This window comes from Miscanthus floridulus, chromosome 14 (assembly GCF_019320115.1).
Source record: "Miscanthus floridulus cultivar M001 chromosome 14, ASM1932011v1, whole genome shotgun sequence".
NCBI lineage: Eukaryota > Viridiplantae > Streptophyta > Magnoliopsida > Poales > Poaceae > Miscanthus > Miscanthus floridulus.
In genome coordinates this window covers 18,728,092-18,742,394 of record NC_089593.1, presented here as the reverse complement: position 1 = coordinate 18,742,394, position 14,303 = coordinate 18,728,092, and the positions used below count along the sequence as shown (strand labels likewise).

The 14,303-nt window shown below is 46.9% G+C and overlaps 1 protein-coding gene and 1 non-coding gene across 2 annotated transcripts; both read left to right on the top strand.

Annotated features, from left to right (window-relative positions):
- The first annotated feature begins 384 nt into the window (after positions 1-384).
- Positions 385-1,413, top strand: LOC136504208 (uncharacterized). The gene is made up of 2 exons (XM_066499057.1): positions 385-709; positions 793-1,413. Exons 1-2 carry the CDS (start codon positions 385-387, stop codon positions 1,257-1,259), a joined length of 792 nt encoding a protein of 263 aa, XP_066355154.1. The 3' UTR covers positions 1,260-1,413.
- Positions 1,414-13,763: 12,350 nt separating this feature from the next.
- Positions 13,764-13,845, top strand: LOC136506284 (small nucleolar RNA Z196/R39/R59 family). Its single transcript, XR_010771499.1, has one exon. It is a non-coding gene; the product is annotated as a small nucleolar RNA Z196/R39/R59 family (small nucleolar RNA).
- Positions 13,846-14,303: the final 458 nt, after the last annotated feature.

Sequence of the window (14,303 nt, the reverse complement as noted above, 5' to 3'; positions counted from 1 at the left end):
TGCTGTATGCTACTATTGGTGCTATTTTTTCTCTATTTGATCCTGGAACCTGTATGAACCTGGAATCTGGAATGCTACTATTGGTGCTATTTTTTACATGTATGCTGTATGCTACTATTGGTGCTATTTTTTCTCTATTTGATCCTCGAACCTGTATGAAACCTAGAATGCTACTATTGGTGCTATTTTTTACATGTATGCTGTATTCTATTTGATCCTGGAACCTGTATTTGATCACTACATATAAACACTCAGGAGATGTTGGCAGTGTTCTTATTTGTGTTATCTGGAAATGAATCTAATAGAAAAGCATAAAACCGGTTCAAGCACTCGGGTGAAACTATTCATAGGAAATTTGATGAGGTACTGAATGCTTTCATGGATATGTCTAGAGATTTTATTAGACCAAAGGACCCCAACTTCCGAACTGTTCACAGGAGGATAAGAGATGACCGTAGAGCATATCCACATTTCAAAGATTGCATTGGTGCTCTAGATGGTACTCATATCCGAGTTTCGTTGCCACCCGACGATCAAGTAAGATATATTGGAAAGTCTGGTATACCTACTCAAAATGTTCTAGCAAGTTGTGACTTTGATATGAGGTTCACTTATGTGTCGACGGGACAGCAGGGCTCTATGCATGATACTAGTGTCCTGTACAATGCAATTAGAGTGGACGAGAGCTTTTTTCCACACCCTCCAAAAGGTATTAAAAATATAACCATGCACTTCATTGTTTGATCAAATGCTTAAAAATGTGATATGATATTTTGTTTCTAATAATTATAGGCAAATATTATGTTGTCGATGCGGGATATCCTAATTGTCCGGGATACCTTTGTCCTTATAAAGGTGAGAGGTATCATATGCCGGAGTGGCATAGAGGAATGGAACCAAAGACTCCTAAAGAAAGGTTCAATCGTGTTCACTCATCCATCCGCAATGTTATTGAGCGATCATTTGGAGTGCTAAAAATGAAATGGCAGATTCTATATAAAATGGCGTCCTACCCGATGTTCAAGCAAAAAATGATTGTTGTGGCTACTATGGTCCTTCACAACTTCATTCGTGAGCATAGCGGTGAAGACTTGGACTTCGCTCGGTGCGACCGTGATCCAAATTATGTTCCAGAGATTCCGGAAAGGTACTTCAAATATGTGGCTAGATCAAATGGCTCTACTGATGCACCGAATGCTCCTACTATGGACAAATTCCGTGATGACTTGGCCACCGCTCTTTCTCTAGCTTGGAACTAGAATTATGTATTAGTCACTATTCTCTAGTTATCTATGGACAACTATTTCTATTAGAATGATGGACTTTGTTATCTTATTTATCATTAGTCATGTATGGACAATTATTTGTATCCGAAATATGAACTTTGTCAATTATCCATCAAGCGCTTTGAAATTTACGTGACAAAAGTATGGAATTATTTGGCCAAAATATTTATTTTTTACTTTTCTCCAATAAATTATATGAGATTATAATATTTACACCATATTTGAATTGGTAAAAAAAATATTCAATTACACATGCTCTCCATACAACAGAACATACACCAAACATCGATCAGGGGCACAGTAGACCTTTCCTATACAAACCTCATGTTTCCAGAGCTGGAGCTAAACTGCGTGCCAAACAGGTCCACTTGCTCCAGAAACTCCACAGTGGAGCTGCTCTGTGGTGGAGTTGGTGGAGCAGAGCTGGAAAAGGTGGAGCAGAGTAGTCCCAAACAGGCCCTAAGAGTATCCTCAAAGAGGGGTGATTCTTCGATCTGAAGTTTTCTCTATATTCGTGGCATGTCTGCGCACTACAGCATTGATGGTGCCCTGAAGGCTGTCTACTAAGTCCAGTTGAGACTTGAGACTGATGTATGGCACGGATGAATGAAAGTTTCTGGTGACTTGGAAGCCTTTGAACATATGGTGCCAACAATTCTCTTAATGAAGGAATGCGCACAAATGCGTCATCTTCTTCGCATTCCTGATAGTGGCACGGATCATGTATTTTGAGTGGAACATTAGTGCTCAACTTCAGTGTGCATTGATGGTTACATTTGTGCATACCTGTTCTTTGTCACAAATTTCTTGATTATTTTGCCTTCACATTCCGGTCACCCTTATTGTTCATGCTGCGCTTACGGCCCACATTGATCTTCCCGATCTTCAATTGATCTTCACATTCCTGCAAGGGGCATATGGAAAGTGTTTGTATAACAATATGCTTACATTTATCATGGAAAGGATAAGAGTATCTGATCCAAAGTACATGTATGCTGACATTTGTACTTACATTGGCCTCGACAAGCATGTATTGACTATACACAGTGTTCTTCCATGGTTTGAGCTAAAAAGGGCACAGAAAGTGTATTTCAATGTATCAACAATTTTTTTTTGAAACAATGGCAGGAGCTCTGCCTTTCAATTAAGACAAATGAAGTTTATATACAGGCAAAGGTAACCAAGCGTGGTGCCAAACACCGCGAAAGGTTAGCCCACCCACGCAACGCGGTAGAGTACACACTATCATGAGTCATCGTTGCCGAGCGTGGCTGCAAAGCAGCCAGCAGCTCCGACTTTCCATGGCAAAACACCGACGACCCATCCTAAGATGACAGACCAACGGGCCCGAAGCAGGAGGCTACAACAGGTCATCGTTGCCGAGCTCAACGGCTCCGCGAAGAGCAGCTCCGACTTCCTACCCAGATCCCACGCCTCGCCCGCGGCGATTGCCGAGCCGCTAAAGCTGAAACCCAGCCGTCGGAGAAGGAGGGTTCGACCCGCGTCATCGTTGCCGAGCTACATCCCCCGATGCAGCAGCTCCGACTTCCCGATGCAGAACTCGTCGTCTCGCGTCAACCGGGCGCCGAAGAGGCAGAGGACAACCGCCGAAGGAGACATCATGGCCGAGACGAGTTTCCACAGCGACGCCTTCAGGAAGGGTACGACGCAGATAGCGCCGCCGTCGCTTGTCCAGAAATGGACCGGGTTTCCACCCGTGGAAGACATGGCTGGGGGCACAAGAACACGACGCCCCCAACAAGGAAAACGGCGCCCACAGGCATCGCCGTCGCCAAGGCTTTCGCCCGAGGTGCCCCTAGCACAAACGTCGAGCCAAGATGCCGTACCGTAGTCTGTCGCCACCATCGTCGTCACCGCCATCCCGCAGAAGCCCCTCCAGAGGGGCATCGACACGCCGGCTGCTCACAGCAGCCGCACAGCTACGTCGGCCGCCACTCCCTCCGACTGGGCAACATGCAGAGGTGGACTTACCTTGCCACGCGCGTCACCCTGCCGCATGCCGAAGCCGTCGCCAGCTGTCGTCGCCGGCACAAGCACCCGCCATTGACGCTGCCGACCTCCGCCAGCCACCGACAGGCGCATGCCCCACCTCAGGCGACGCCCCCTGCCCTGGGGGCACCGGACCTGGCCATCAGGGCGGCAGACCCAGTGACCCCGGTTGGCGCCGCCACCTCCACACCAAGGCCGAGGAGGAAGAAAGGGCCCCCGCCACCGCCCGGCGCCAGCACGGGCACTGGCCAGCGCCGCAGCCGCAGCAGGCGGCCCCGCCGAGCCCCACGCGGCTCGCGCGAGGGCACGCCCCGCCGCCCCGCCACTGCGCACGCCGCCACCAAGCGCGAGGAAGAGGAAGATACCCGGCCCTGGGCGACGCAGCCACCACCACGGGCGCCGAACCCGCGGAACCGCGGGGTCTTGGAGGAGCCGCCGCCACTGCCGCCCAGCGCGCGCCCAGGCGCGGCCCGCCGGAGATCCGCGCGGATCCAGCCGACGGACCGCCGGATCCAAACGCCGAAGCGAGGAGGCTGGCCGCTGGAGACGCCGGCGCCACCCCCTGCCCCAACGACCACGCCGAGCCCCAGGACGCGAGCCCGTCCCCGACCGTCGCAGCCACCACCGCGAAGAAGAGCCTCGCCGCCGCCCTCACGGCAAGCTGCACGGCCATGCCGGCGGCCTGCTCCGGCGACGGCGCGGCTGGAGAGAGGGAGGGAAGGGAGAGAGGCGGCTAGGGTTCAGGTCGCCTCCCGTGTCGCCTGCGTGGGGGCGACGCGGGGGCTGGAAGGCTCTGATTCCCTTCTGTATTTTCAGACTCAGTCAGCAGCGATCATCAACAATTTATAGCATAGGGTGAACGTCGTAGGGTAAAAACATGGTTCTTCAGGAAAAATATATGTACATAGAGGGTAAACATTACCTTTAGGTTCTGATAATCTAACTCTGAAAACTTTTTTACCATTTCTTGAGTATAGTATTTGATTTGAGGAACCTTAAATTCATCACCCGCCATGATATCCTCACAATCAACATTGCCCATGAAAAAAATCTGTTAGGCATAATTCACTTTTAGAGAGAGAAAATTCTTGTCTCAAGAAAAGTGAAAAGATAATAGAGGCTTACAAGCATGAGCGCTGGGTTAAGAATGGATCCCCCCTTCAATTTGTGAAACTTTAAGAGACCCGACTTCGCATTCTCCAATATTTCCTGGCATCAGTTAATTCCACCTATCCTCTCAATGTCATGAACCAATTGCATGTCCTTGGGAATAATATAGTGTGAGGTACTTGGCAGCAGCATCCTGTTAAATAGCCAGTAAAAAGAAGCATTTGACTTCGAACTCATCATCGCCTATCTCCTTAGCATAATTAATCGCCAATGCGAGATGATATGGAGTAACATTTTCTTTCTTTTCTGCTCCTAAACAGACACGTAGTGCTTCATCCTGAACCGTGTTCCACGGCAAAGGCCTTAAGTTGAGATCCGGGCCTAGCGGAGCACCATAAATTATGTTCACCACTTCAGGCGTGATGAAGCGCGGACTCATAGGATCCACATTCAACACAATACATTCTTTGCCCTTGTGCTCCCTGACTACATAATTGGTGGCCAGCCATCGGATCATGTCCGGGCATATCAGGTCCAAGAAGGATATTTCAAGAAAGTTACCAAACCCAAGTTCTGTGATCCTCAAGACTGCATCGTCTGACAGTAGCGGCACCACCCTCATTATATCTCTTGTGTTAAACAGCATATCGGATCCTCCTTTAGCCTATCAAACAAATAACACTTTTATATCATCTAACTAATTTACGACAGACACAGCCAAGGCTACAGTCTCCACTTCGAGACAACATGCTGAATGGAAATCTTGGCACCTAATTGGAGCCAAGGCTTTTCTCCTAGTAGGACCAAGGTCCTCAGAGCAAATACGTAAAAATCAGAAGCTATGTTTGTGATGCTTAGTGTATGTGATGCCATGTTCTGGAAAGTTACCAATGTGGTGAATTATGCAGCTGCTCGGAAAGTCAAAAATCATTGAATCAAAATAAAAGAAGGAAACAAGATAGGCATCGGGCTATTGGGCTACTTTTCATAACGGGAGATGAAAAGACCCAAAATAGGATTAGGGAGTTTATGCACCTGAGTGATTACAGTGGCAGGAGACTGAGGGTGTGCAGGAGCAGCAAAGTTGATTGCAGCGGTAATTGGCTGCTGTGATGAGTCAAATCGAGCATTATTTGATGGCCTTTCACTTGACACCTTCCCTAGAGACCTGCTGTAAGAACCTTCATTATGCACTGCTGCCTTCTTCTCAAGCTTAGCAGCCTTCAGCTGGCTCTTGTAGGACTCCACCTGGCTTTTGACTTTCTTCAGCTCGGCATGAAAAGTTTTAATTTCAGAATCCTGCACAGACTTATCCCGGAGCATCTTATCCCGCTCGACATTGAAAGCTGTAACATGAACCAAGAAAGATTAAAAGAATTGTTTACGAAATCATAACCTTGATGACCAACTAGAAGAGCTTACCAGCAATAGCAGCTTTATGACGTTCCTCCAAGCCAAGCCAAGCAACCTCCTTCTCCTCAAGAGTCTGAATCCTCTCTCTCAAGGATTTCACCTCAATCTGATATTTCTCCAGCTCTGATCTCGCTGACTTCAATTCTGCCTCCAGCCCTGCTTTCTCACCTCTGAGAGCAGTTCCAACCTCACCCAGAGTTTTAACCTGAGATGAAAGCAAATATGTAAAATTCAAAAGCTGTGTTTGTGATGCTTAGTTTATTTATGTCATGCTTCGTTCTGGAAAGTTCCCAATGTCGTGAATTATGCAGCTGCTCGAAAATTCAAAAATCATTGAATCGAAATCTAAAAAAGGAAACAAGACAGGCATCGGGCTTCCTTTCATAACGGGAGATAATTAGGATTAGGGAGTTTATGCACCTGAGTGATTCCAGTGGCAGGAGACTGAAGGGATGCAGGAGCAGTGGTAATTGGCTGATTGCATTCGTCGCAAAACCAGCCTTCTTTAGGTGCATCAAAGAGAATTACTTTCAAACAGTACCTGCACCAATGATGAATTCGTGAAAAGGATGGCCCTTAATCTTTTTGATCCAGAAAAGAAAACTAAACATGTAGTGCTAACATAACTAAACTGCAGAAGTACCGCATTTGATGTGATCTATGATAAAAAAAAATCAAAAGACAACAAATCTATTATTGACTATGGTCATTAACAAGCCAAACATAAATAATGGATTCAACAAAATATGTTGAGGGTACAGATAAAGCCTTTTCTAGATCAAGTGGCAATATCATACTTCAAAAAACAGATGTATAAGGTAATTATTTGTTCATATTGTTGCAACGTTAACAATTAGGTATCCTTAGGATGAAAAGTCACATACTGGTGTGCATGAACCCCCTTGCAGTCTTGGCAACGTAACATGAGATCTTCATAACCAATAACCCCACACACTTCACACACAGCATTCTGCAGAAATGACAAGGGGTTTGTTATAATCTATAAAGTAACAAACGATAAAACCATAAAATAGTCTGATAGCATTCTCATATTTTCCTCATACGGTTTCCAAGTTCACAAGTTATGATATACTAGGTCATTGATGATTAAAGATCAGCTGCAACCAATAACATTTGGATCGGTTTTTTGTATGCAAGCCATAGCCCTGTCCTTAGTATAGTAACAAAGTTTGATGCAGCATGAGCATAGCAGTTAAGCCATCATCTAGAAATATTGAGTGAGCTAAACTCTAGTTAGAATTGTATAATCTCAATCTTAAGCAAGGTCAACACAGTAAATTTAGAAACCGAGCAAGAGGTAAAGACCGGTAGCCAGCCAACAAACTCTAGCTGATCTCAAGTAAGTATATCAAACCTAAATGAAATAGTTTAGTGATAAATATGTTATGGCTGGAAACCTTCAAAATTAACTGGACTAGAATGTTGGGAATTAGATAAACATCACAATTAAACATTTGTCCGAAATACTGAATATAACCTAGTTTATAAAAACTATACCAAAATATAGTAATGACTGATTTGGAAATATAAGATGAAACAATGGCAGTAATAGTTTAAGATGGCACCAAAACATACTTGCAGTTGACAGAATTATTAATTCATCATATCAGGTAGACATTACGTTAGATGCAATTTTCTTGTGAAGTACAACATTTGCAGGTTGGCTAAACCAAAAAATATCATTGAAAGCAAGCATCATATATCATATATCCAAACCCAATTTGGTATCACAGTTAAGTACTCCCTCCAATCACAAACATAAGTCCGTCAGGATATGTCCTATGTCAAAAAAAAACTTTAGCTAGCAATATCTACAAAATATATATTATCTTCTTAAATGAGAAGAGTTACACATATTATGAGAGTATTTTCACAATGAATCTGTTAGACAGATATGTTGGCCCGCTGTAGGCGTTCCTGGGCTTTAAGCCCATCACAGTTTCTATAGATTGATTCTACTCATAATAGGCAATGATATCCGATAGTGGTCCTATTTCCATAAACCACCCTAAGGCATCCTTGCCTATATACTCCGTATGTATACATGCATACCATGGCCTATAATCAATCTACTGTTTTCCCGTGCAATTCCATTGCTTACAGCGGGCCAACATATCTGTCTAATAGAATCTAGTGACATCAACTTTGCGATGTCAAAAAAAGGGCGTACCCAGTGCAGAGAGCTCCCGCTCTGTGCGGGGTCTAGGGAAGGGTGTTAGTGGCAAGTCTTACCCTCGCCTGTGCAATGCGAGGAGACCGCGACTCGAACCCAGGACCTTCCGGTCACAGGCGGTAAGACTCTACCGCTTGCATCAGGCCCGCCCTTCAGATATTTATAGTCAAAGTATATACAATTTTAGATATTTATAGTCAAAGTAAAAAAAAATTTGGACAAACATATATGGATTTATATCAACAATCAAAGGAAGTAACTTGTGCATATGCTATTTTATTTACTTTGTTGCCATGATATCACATACAGTAGGAAACACTATCATATAAAGCTCAAAAGACCCTAAGGCATCCTTGCCTAGATATAAGGCATCATTGTCTATATATGAGGCGATATGTTAGCAAAACATTTCTTTACAAGGTGGCATGCAAGGAGTAAAAAAGGCTTTCAAGTATAGTAAGTGCACCGACTCTAGTTTTCAAACAACTTCCTTAAAACCATACTATATGTAAAATGGAGAAAAGGTCCATTTTACTACTCAATGACCCAGTTTTCCCATTTAACACCGTATACAAAATTCTCATTCAATTGTCCTGCCAGACCAATTTACCCTAACAACATTTTCCTTATTTGTTTCTCCCGATAAAAGCTCAAATTTGGTATACTGGTAGTTGATATCAAACCCCATATTACAAAAATACTTTAATCTTCTCGCGCATGTAACCATCTGGTGCCTGGTACCTTCTTCTTATTAATAATAATAGCCGGGAAACTGGATATTTCAACAAAAAAATTCAACCTAATACAAAACTTGGAGGGCTTAAAAGAAGATAAATCTCGTTAGAGTGTGAACTGGTCCAACTAACATAATCTTTAAAACTTTCCATCCTAAAGCCATTTCATTGAATTCCATTGCAAGTCAGATTCAAAACCACAGCCTGAAGAACCAAACAAGACTCCAGGCAACTACTTTCATAGCATGGAAGTATTTATGTAACAAACAAACTATGCAACAACACATACACAAATAAATAAATGGCTTTGGCAGATGTTCACCTCCTCCTAGAGGTTTACCATCTTCTGCACATTTACTTACCACCACCTTGCCACCTCCAGAAAGCTTGCCTCCCTATTTAACTGACACGTCACTGCACTATGACCTACACAAAACCTAATCCTTGCCACATACATTACCTTGTCCATAATATGAATAAAAAAAAATAACAATACCAACCTTCTACAAACACAAACCCAACATTAATCGCCGGGGCTGCTATCATTAGTAACTACGTACTGTTTGGTTATTTTCCACAACGAACCACTCACTTTAGCAAGCTTTCACATTCTGTCAAATAATATAAATTGTAGCTGCTCTGTGTCATGATTTATTTGAGCAAGACTAATATATAGTATGGATAAATTAAATCATACTTCATCTGCACGCCTCATTACAAAGTTAAGAACAAAAGAAAGTTGCTCTGTTTTGGCTAATGTGTCGTGCGGAGGAGGCATGGGCTTGACTTCACTAATCATGGTTCTAATAGAGTCCACCAAAGGGCGTTGATGGGAAGTTCGTGCCCATACTCTGTGAGTCTATGTGTCACACATGGACTGTAATATAAAGAATGAAAATTCTGTAGGTAATAAACACCTAAGCAGCTATGCATAAACAGAAACAGTGGAGCTAGCTTCGCTAACACGAAATGTCCGCGCAGCATTCAGTTTTTGAGGCGTCGCCTAGACGTCGCCTAGGCGACAAGGTGTGCCCAAGGTGCTGGGTGTCGGGGTCGCCACGGCATGCGTGCCTATGGCGTCCACCATATGAGATTAGGCGTCGATTAGGCGTGGAAAGGCGTCGGGCGAGTGCCTAGAGGCCTATGGCGGACGCCGGAGCAGCAAGTCGAGAGGAAGACGGAATCGGGCGGGGAATCGAGCGGACGCAATGAAAACTGGTGGGAATCGACCGCGTCGCGTCCGCGCTTGAAGGAAAAGGGCGGGAATCGACCGCATATATGCTGTTGCGTGGCAAACCTCCCGCTCGAGGGCTTTTACCACAGGTGCGGGCCGCTGCAGCTTCACGGAGAGAGGAGAGGAAAAGAGGAGGCGGCGGCGGCGGCCCTGCTTCTTGGCGGCAGAGGCGGAGGCGGAGGCTTGCCGCTCCTTGCTCGAGTCCACTGGCCGCGCACACCTCCCGCGAGTCCGCCCCTACATCTCCTCCTGGTTGCTCGAGTCCACCAGGGGTCCGTCCGCACCGCACCTGCAGCTCCTGCCCGTCCGCACCTGCTCGCCCGCCTCCGTCGACCGTCTACCCGTCCGCCTCGTATGTTCCCTGCCTCCTCTCTGGTCTCCTCTGCAGCCCTGCTTCCCTCCTCTCTTCCTCTGCTTCCCTCCTCTTCCTCTGTTTCTTTCTCTTCCTCTGTTTCTTTCCCTCTTCCTCGGTTTCTTTCCTCTGTTTCTTTCCCTCTTCCTCTATTTCTTTCCTCTGTTTCTTTCCCTGCAGCACTAGTCATTAAGTTATGTTATGTTATTAGAGACTAATTTGTGGCTATTGAGTGATGAGAGATTTCAGATTTGCTATTTTGCTACTTTACGTTGTGCACTAGCACTCTGGTAGCATTATTTATTATGGTATTACATGCTAAGACTTGGCAATATTAAGGTATGATTTACTTCTGAATTTTAGTATCATTATATATTAAGATGATCGTATGGCGTCGCCTAGGTGTCCGCCATAAACGCCTAGGCGTTGTGAAGGGGGTACGGCGCCGCGCGTCGCCGCAGCGCCTCAAAAACAATGGTTAAACCAGCTTAAGGGGTGGTCCACTGGTCCTCCTCAACCAACCCCGGCAGCAGAAACAAGTGCATGTTCTGCACGGGCAGTGGAGAAGAAGGATTGAACTTTTAAGTGGCCACAACACAAATCTCCACCCCAACAGTGACAGACCCCATCCGGGGTTGCGCAGCGGGGACCATCCAGATGAAGGCCGGGACCATGCTCAAATGTCCCCATATCCACGCACATTCAGTCCGCAACAACTCACTCGTCTCTCCGTCTCCGGGGACAACAACATCAGCAGCCAAATGCAATCTGCCCTCAAAAAAAAAAAAGCCAAATCCGCCGGGTAATAAAAGACGGGGAAGGACGACGTTGGCAAATGTCCCCATATCCACGTACAAGCAGTCCGTAAGAACCCGTCTTCCGCCTCCGGGGACGACGTCGGCAGCTAAATCCGCCCGCTAATAAATAAAGACCACGAGCGAAGGGATTGGAAATGTACCATCCTACTACGATGAGGTCAAGCACCGGCTCCAATCCAAGAAACCCTCCAACTCCGGTGCGGTATCAATGTTCAGGACTTCAGGTGGCGCGGTTATCAGAGCGAGGAAGAAACGTTTGTTTGTGAAATGTGAACCCTCCCGCCTCGCAGCACTATCAATTTTTAACCGATGTACACTGTGGCTGTGGCGTTGGGTCATTGTCAAAAGGAAAAATATTACACAAATACGTATATGAGAAATGATTATGACAAGGAAATTATAATAAACAAATACAAAAATGTTATTGAATAAAAGGTAAAGGCTGCGAAAAGGAAAAAAATACACAAATATAAAAACCGGTGATGACAAGAAATATAATGTAATTTCATTCTAACTATGTTTCGTTCTAGCAACGCAGGAGCACACGTCAACACTCTGAAATAGTGATATGGCTAGAATTCCAACGAAGATATGGTTTCTATATGCAGTGCCCACATGACTTGATAATTTTATATGTAGTGTCCATATGGCTTGATTAGTACAGGAACTATCTTAGGGTCTGTTTGAATGTAGATATCGGATGGCTGGAGTTGAATTGGGTACCAATGCCAAATCAGTGTGGCTTTGAAAATAGGCTAGAATACCAAATCACATGTTTGGATGTGGATGAAATTGATAGTTGGAATCCAGTCACTTGGCAAATACCAAATCATATTTGGATGCAGAGGAAATTGCTATTTGGAATCGGCCAGAGGAAGAAAGATAGGGGATGCGTCGGATGCAAATAACAAGAGCTCGCACCGCCATCCGCTTCACGCGACCTCGCGCGTGCCAAAGCTGCTCACCTTGAGCCGCCGGGCTCACCTACGCCGCCAGGCTCGTGGCCGCTCGCCTCGTCCGCGCTCGCACCGCCGCCTGCCTCGCCCGCCCTCGCGTCGCCACTCGCCTCACGCATGAGCTCAGGTCGCTGCTCGCTCTCCTCACGCCGCCGGGGTCACGGCCGCCCGCCGGACTTGAGCAAGAAAAGGATCTAGTTGTGGCCGGACTTGAGCAAGAAGAGGATCTAGCTGTGGCCGGACTTGAGGACGAAGCGGATCTGGTGGCCAGACTTGTGGATGAAGCGGGTGAGGATGTGGCCGTCGTCCATCGAGCTCGAGCAAGCCTCTTCGTTCTTCTCGAGAACGACGGTAGCAGGGTCCTCTAGTGCAGGTGTGGCCGGCAATGGGTGCAGGTGGTCGACGATGGAGGTGGCAGTGGGCGACGGAGGTAGGCAGCTAGGTGGAGGTGAGCAGCCATGGAGACGACGAGTGTCGAGGTCCTCCAGTTCCACCCAATATGGAGGGGCCCGGCTCTGTATTGGGATAGACTCCTTCCCGTTATTGCTCAATACCAAGGAAATGGATCACCAATGCCAAATCTCACGTCGTTGGAAACTCGAATTGTTCTGTTGCCGATGAATTTTTCTGTGTGTTTTTTCTGTACGCATAGAAAAATTATAATTATTCTGTCGGTTTCAAAATATCCCGACAGAAAAATACGAAAACCCACAGAATAATTGTATGATTTTTCTGTACATGACAATAACACACGAAAAAGTCAACACTCACAGAAAAATGTAATTTATTCTGTCGGTTCTTTAAAAACGCACAGAAAAAATATATGCACGCACAGAAAAAATATATGCACGCATAGGATAAATAAAAAAACAAAGAAGTCCTAACCCTAACCCGCTAGCCGCCGCCTCCAAACACCCTCACTCGCGGACTCGCCTGCTCGGCCTGCTCGCGGACTCGTCACCTCACGCACGCACGCACACGCTGCGCCGCCGCCGCAGCTACGCACGCCCCGCCGCCTTCTTTTCCCCGGCGGGCGGCCGCCCCTCCCCTCCCCCTTCTTCACCCGGCCCAGCGCCCGTCCTCCCCCGTCGGCGCCCCGCCCCTCCCCCTTCTTCTTCCCCGATGGGCGGCCGCCCCTCCCCTCCCCCTTCTTCACCCGGCCGGATCCGGCCCTCCCTCTCCCGGATCCGGCCGGTGGCTGGTGGCCGGCGGCAGGGCGTGGTGGTGGCGGCGGCCCTCCCCTCCCTCTTCTTCTCCCCCGCCGGCGCCCCTCCCCTCCCCCTTCTTCCCCGACGGGTGCCCCTCCCCTCCCCCTTCTTCACCTGGTCGGATCCGGCCCTCCCTCTCCCGGATCCGGCCGGTGGCTACAGTGGTGGTGGTGGTGGCCGGCGGCGGGGCGTGGTGGTGGCGGCAGCCCTCCCCTCCCCCTTCTTCTCCCCCGCCGGCGCCCCTCCCCTCCCCCTTCTTCTTCCCCGGCGGGCGCCCCTCCCCTCCCCCTTCTTCTTCCCCTGCGGGTGCCCCTCCCCTCCCCCTTCTTCACCCGGCCGGATCCGGCCCTCCCTCTCCCGGATCCGGCCGGTGGCTGCGGTGGTGGTGGTGGTGGTGATGGCCGGCGGCGGGGCGTGGTGGTGGTTGTTGGTTGTTGTATTTTTTATGTGCACTCTGTGATGCAAATTCTCATTTCCTGAATCCCTGTGATTATTGCAACAAAAATCACCATCTTTCGGCTGAGATTGCACCTCAAATTTAGTTTTTATTGCATTCATAGTATGTTTTCTAGTGTAATTTGTTGTAGTCAATGCCATTTGGTATCTGACTTGCAGTCATTCTTTGTGATTGTGTGTCTCAAAACATGGCTTATTTATGAGTTTCCAGTTACTATATGCCCGTTTACATGTTCTGATTGTTCTAATGATCATGACTGAAAAAACTGATTGTAATTTCTTTCTTTTTGTGGAAAGGGATGGGAAAAAAGGCAGCATGGAGAAACAAAGCAGAGTGCCTTGGCTTTTGTTTTCTTTGGGCATGTTTGTGGCTGATAAATATATAACTATAGGCAAGCCATAGTTTTCTTAGCAAGGGCACGTCACAGTTTCTTGCTTGGATGAATGCTTCTGCTACACTTTTGCACACCTGGACTAAAAAGAATTGCATGGTAGGAGTATAGAACAAATCGCTGCTTTACCTTGCTGTTAT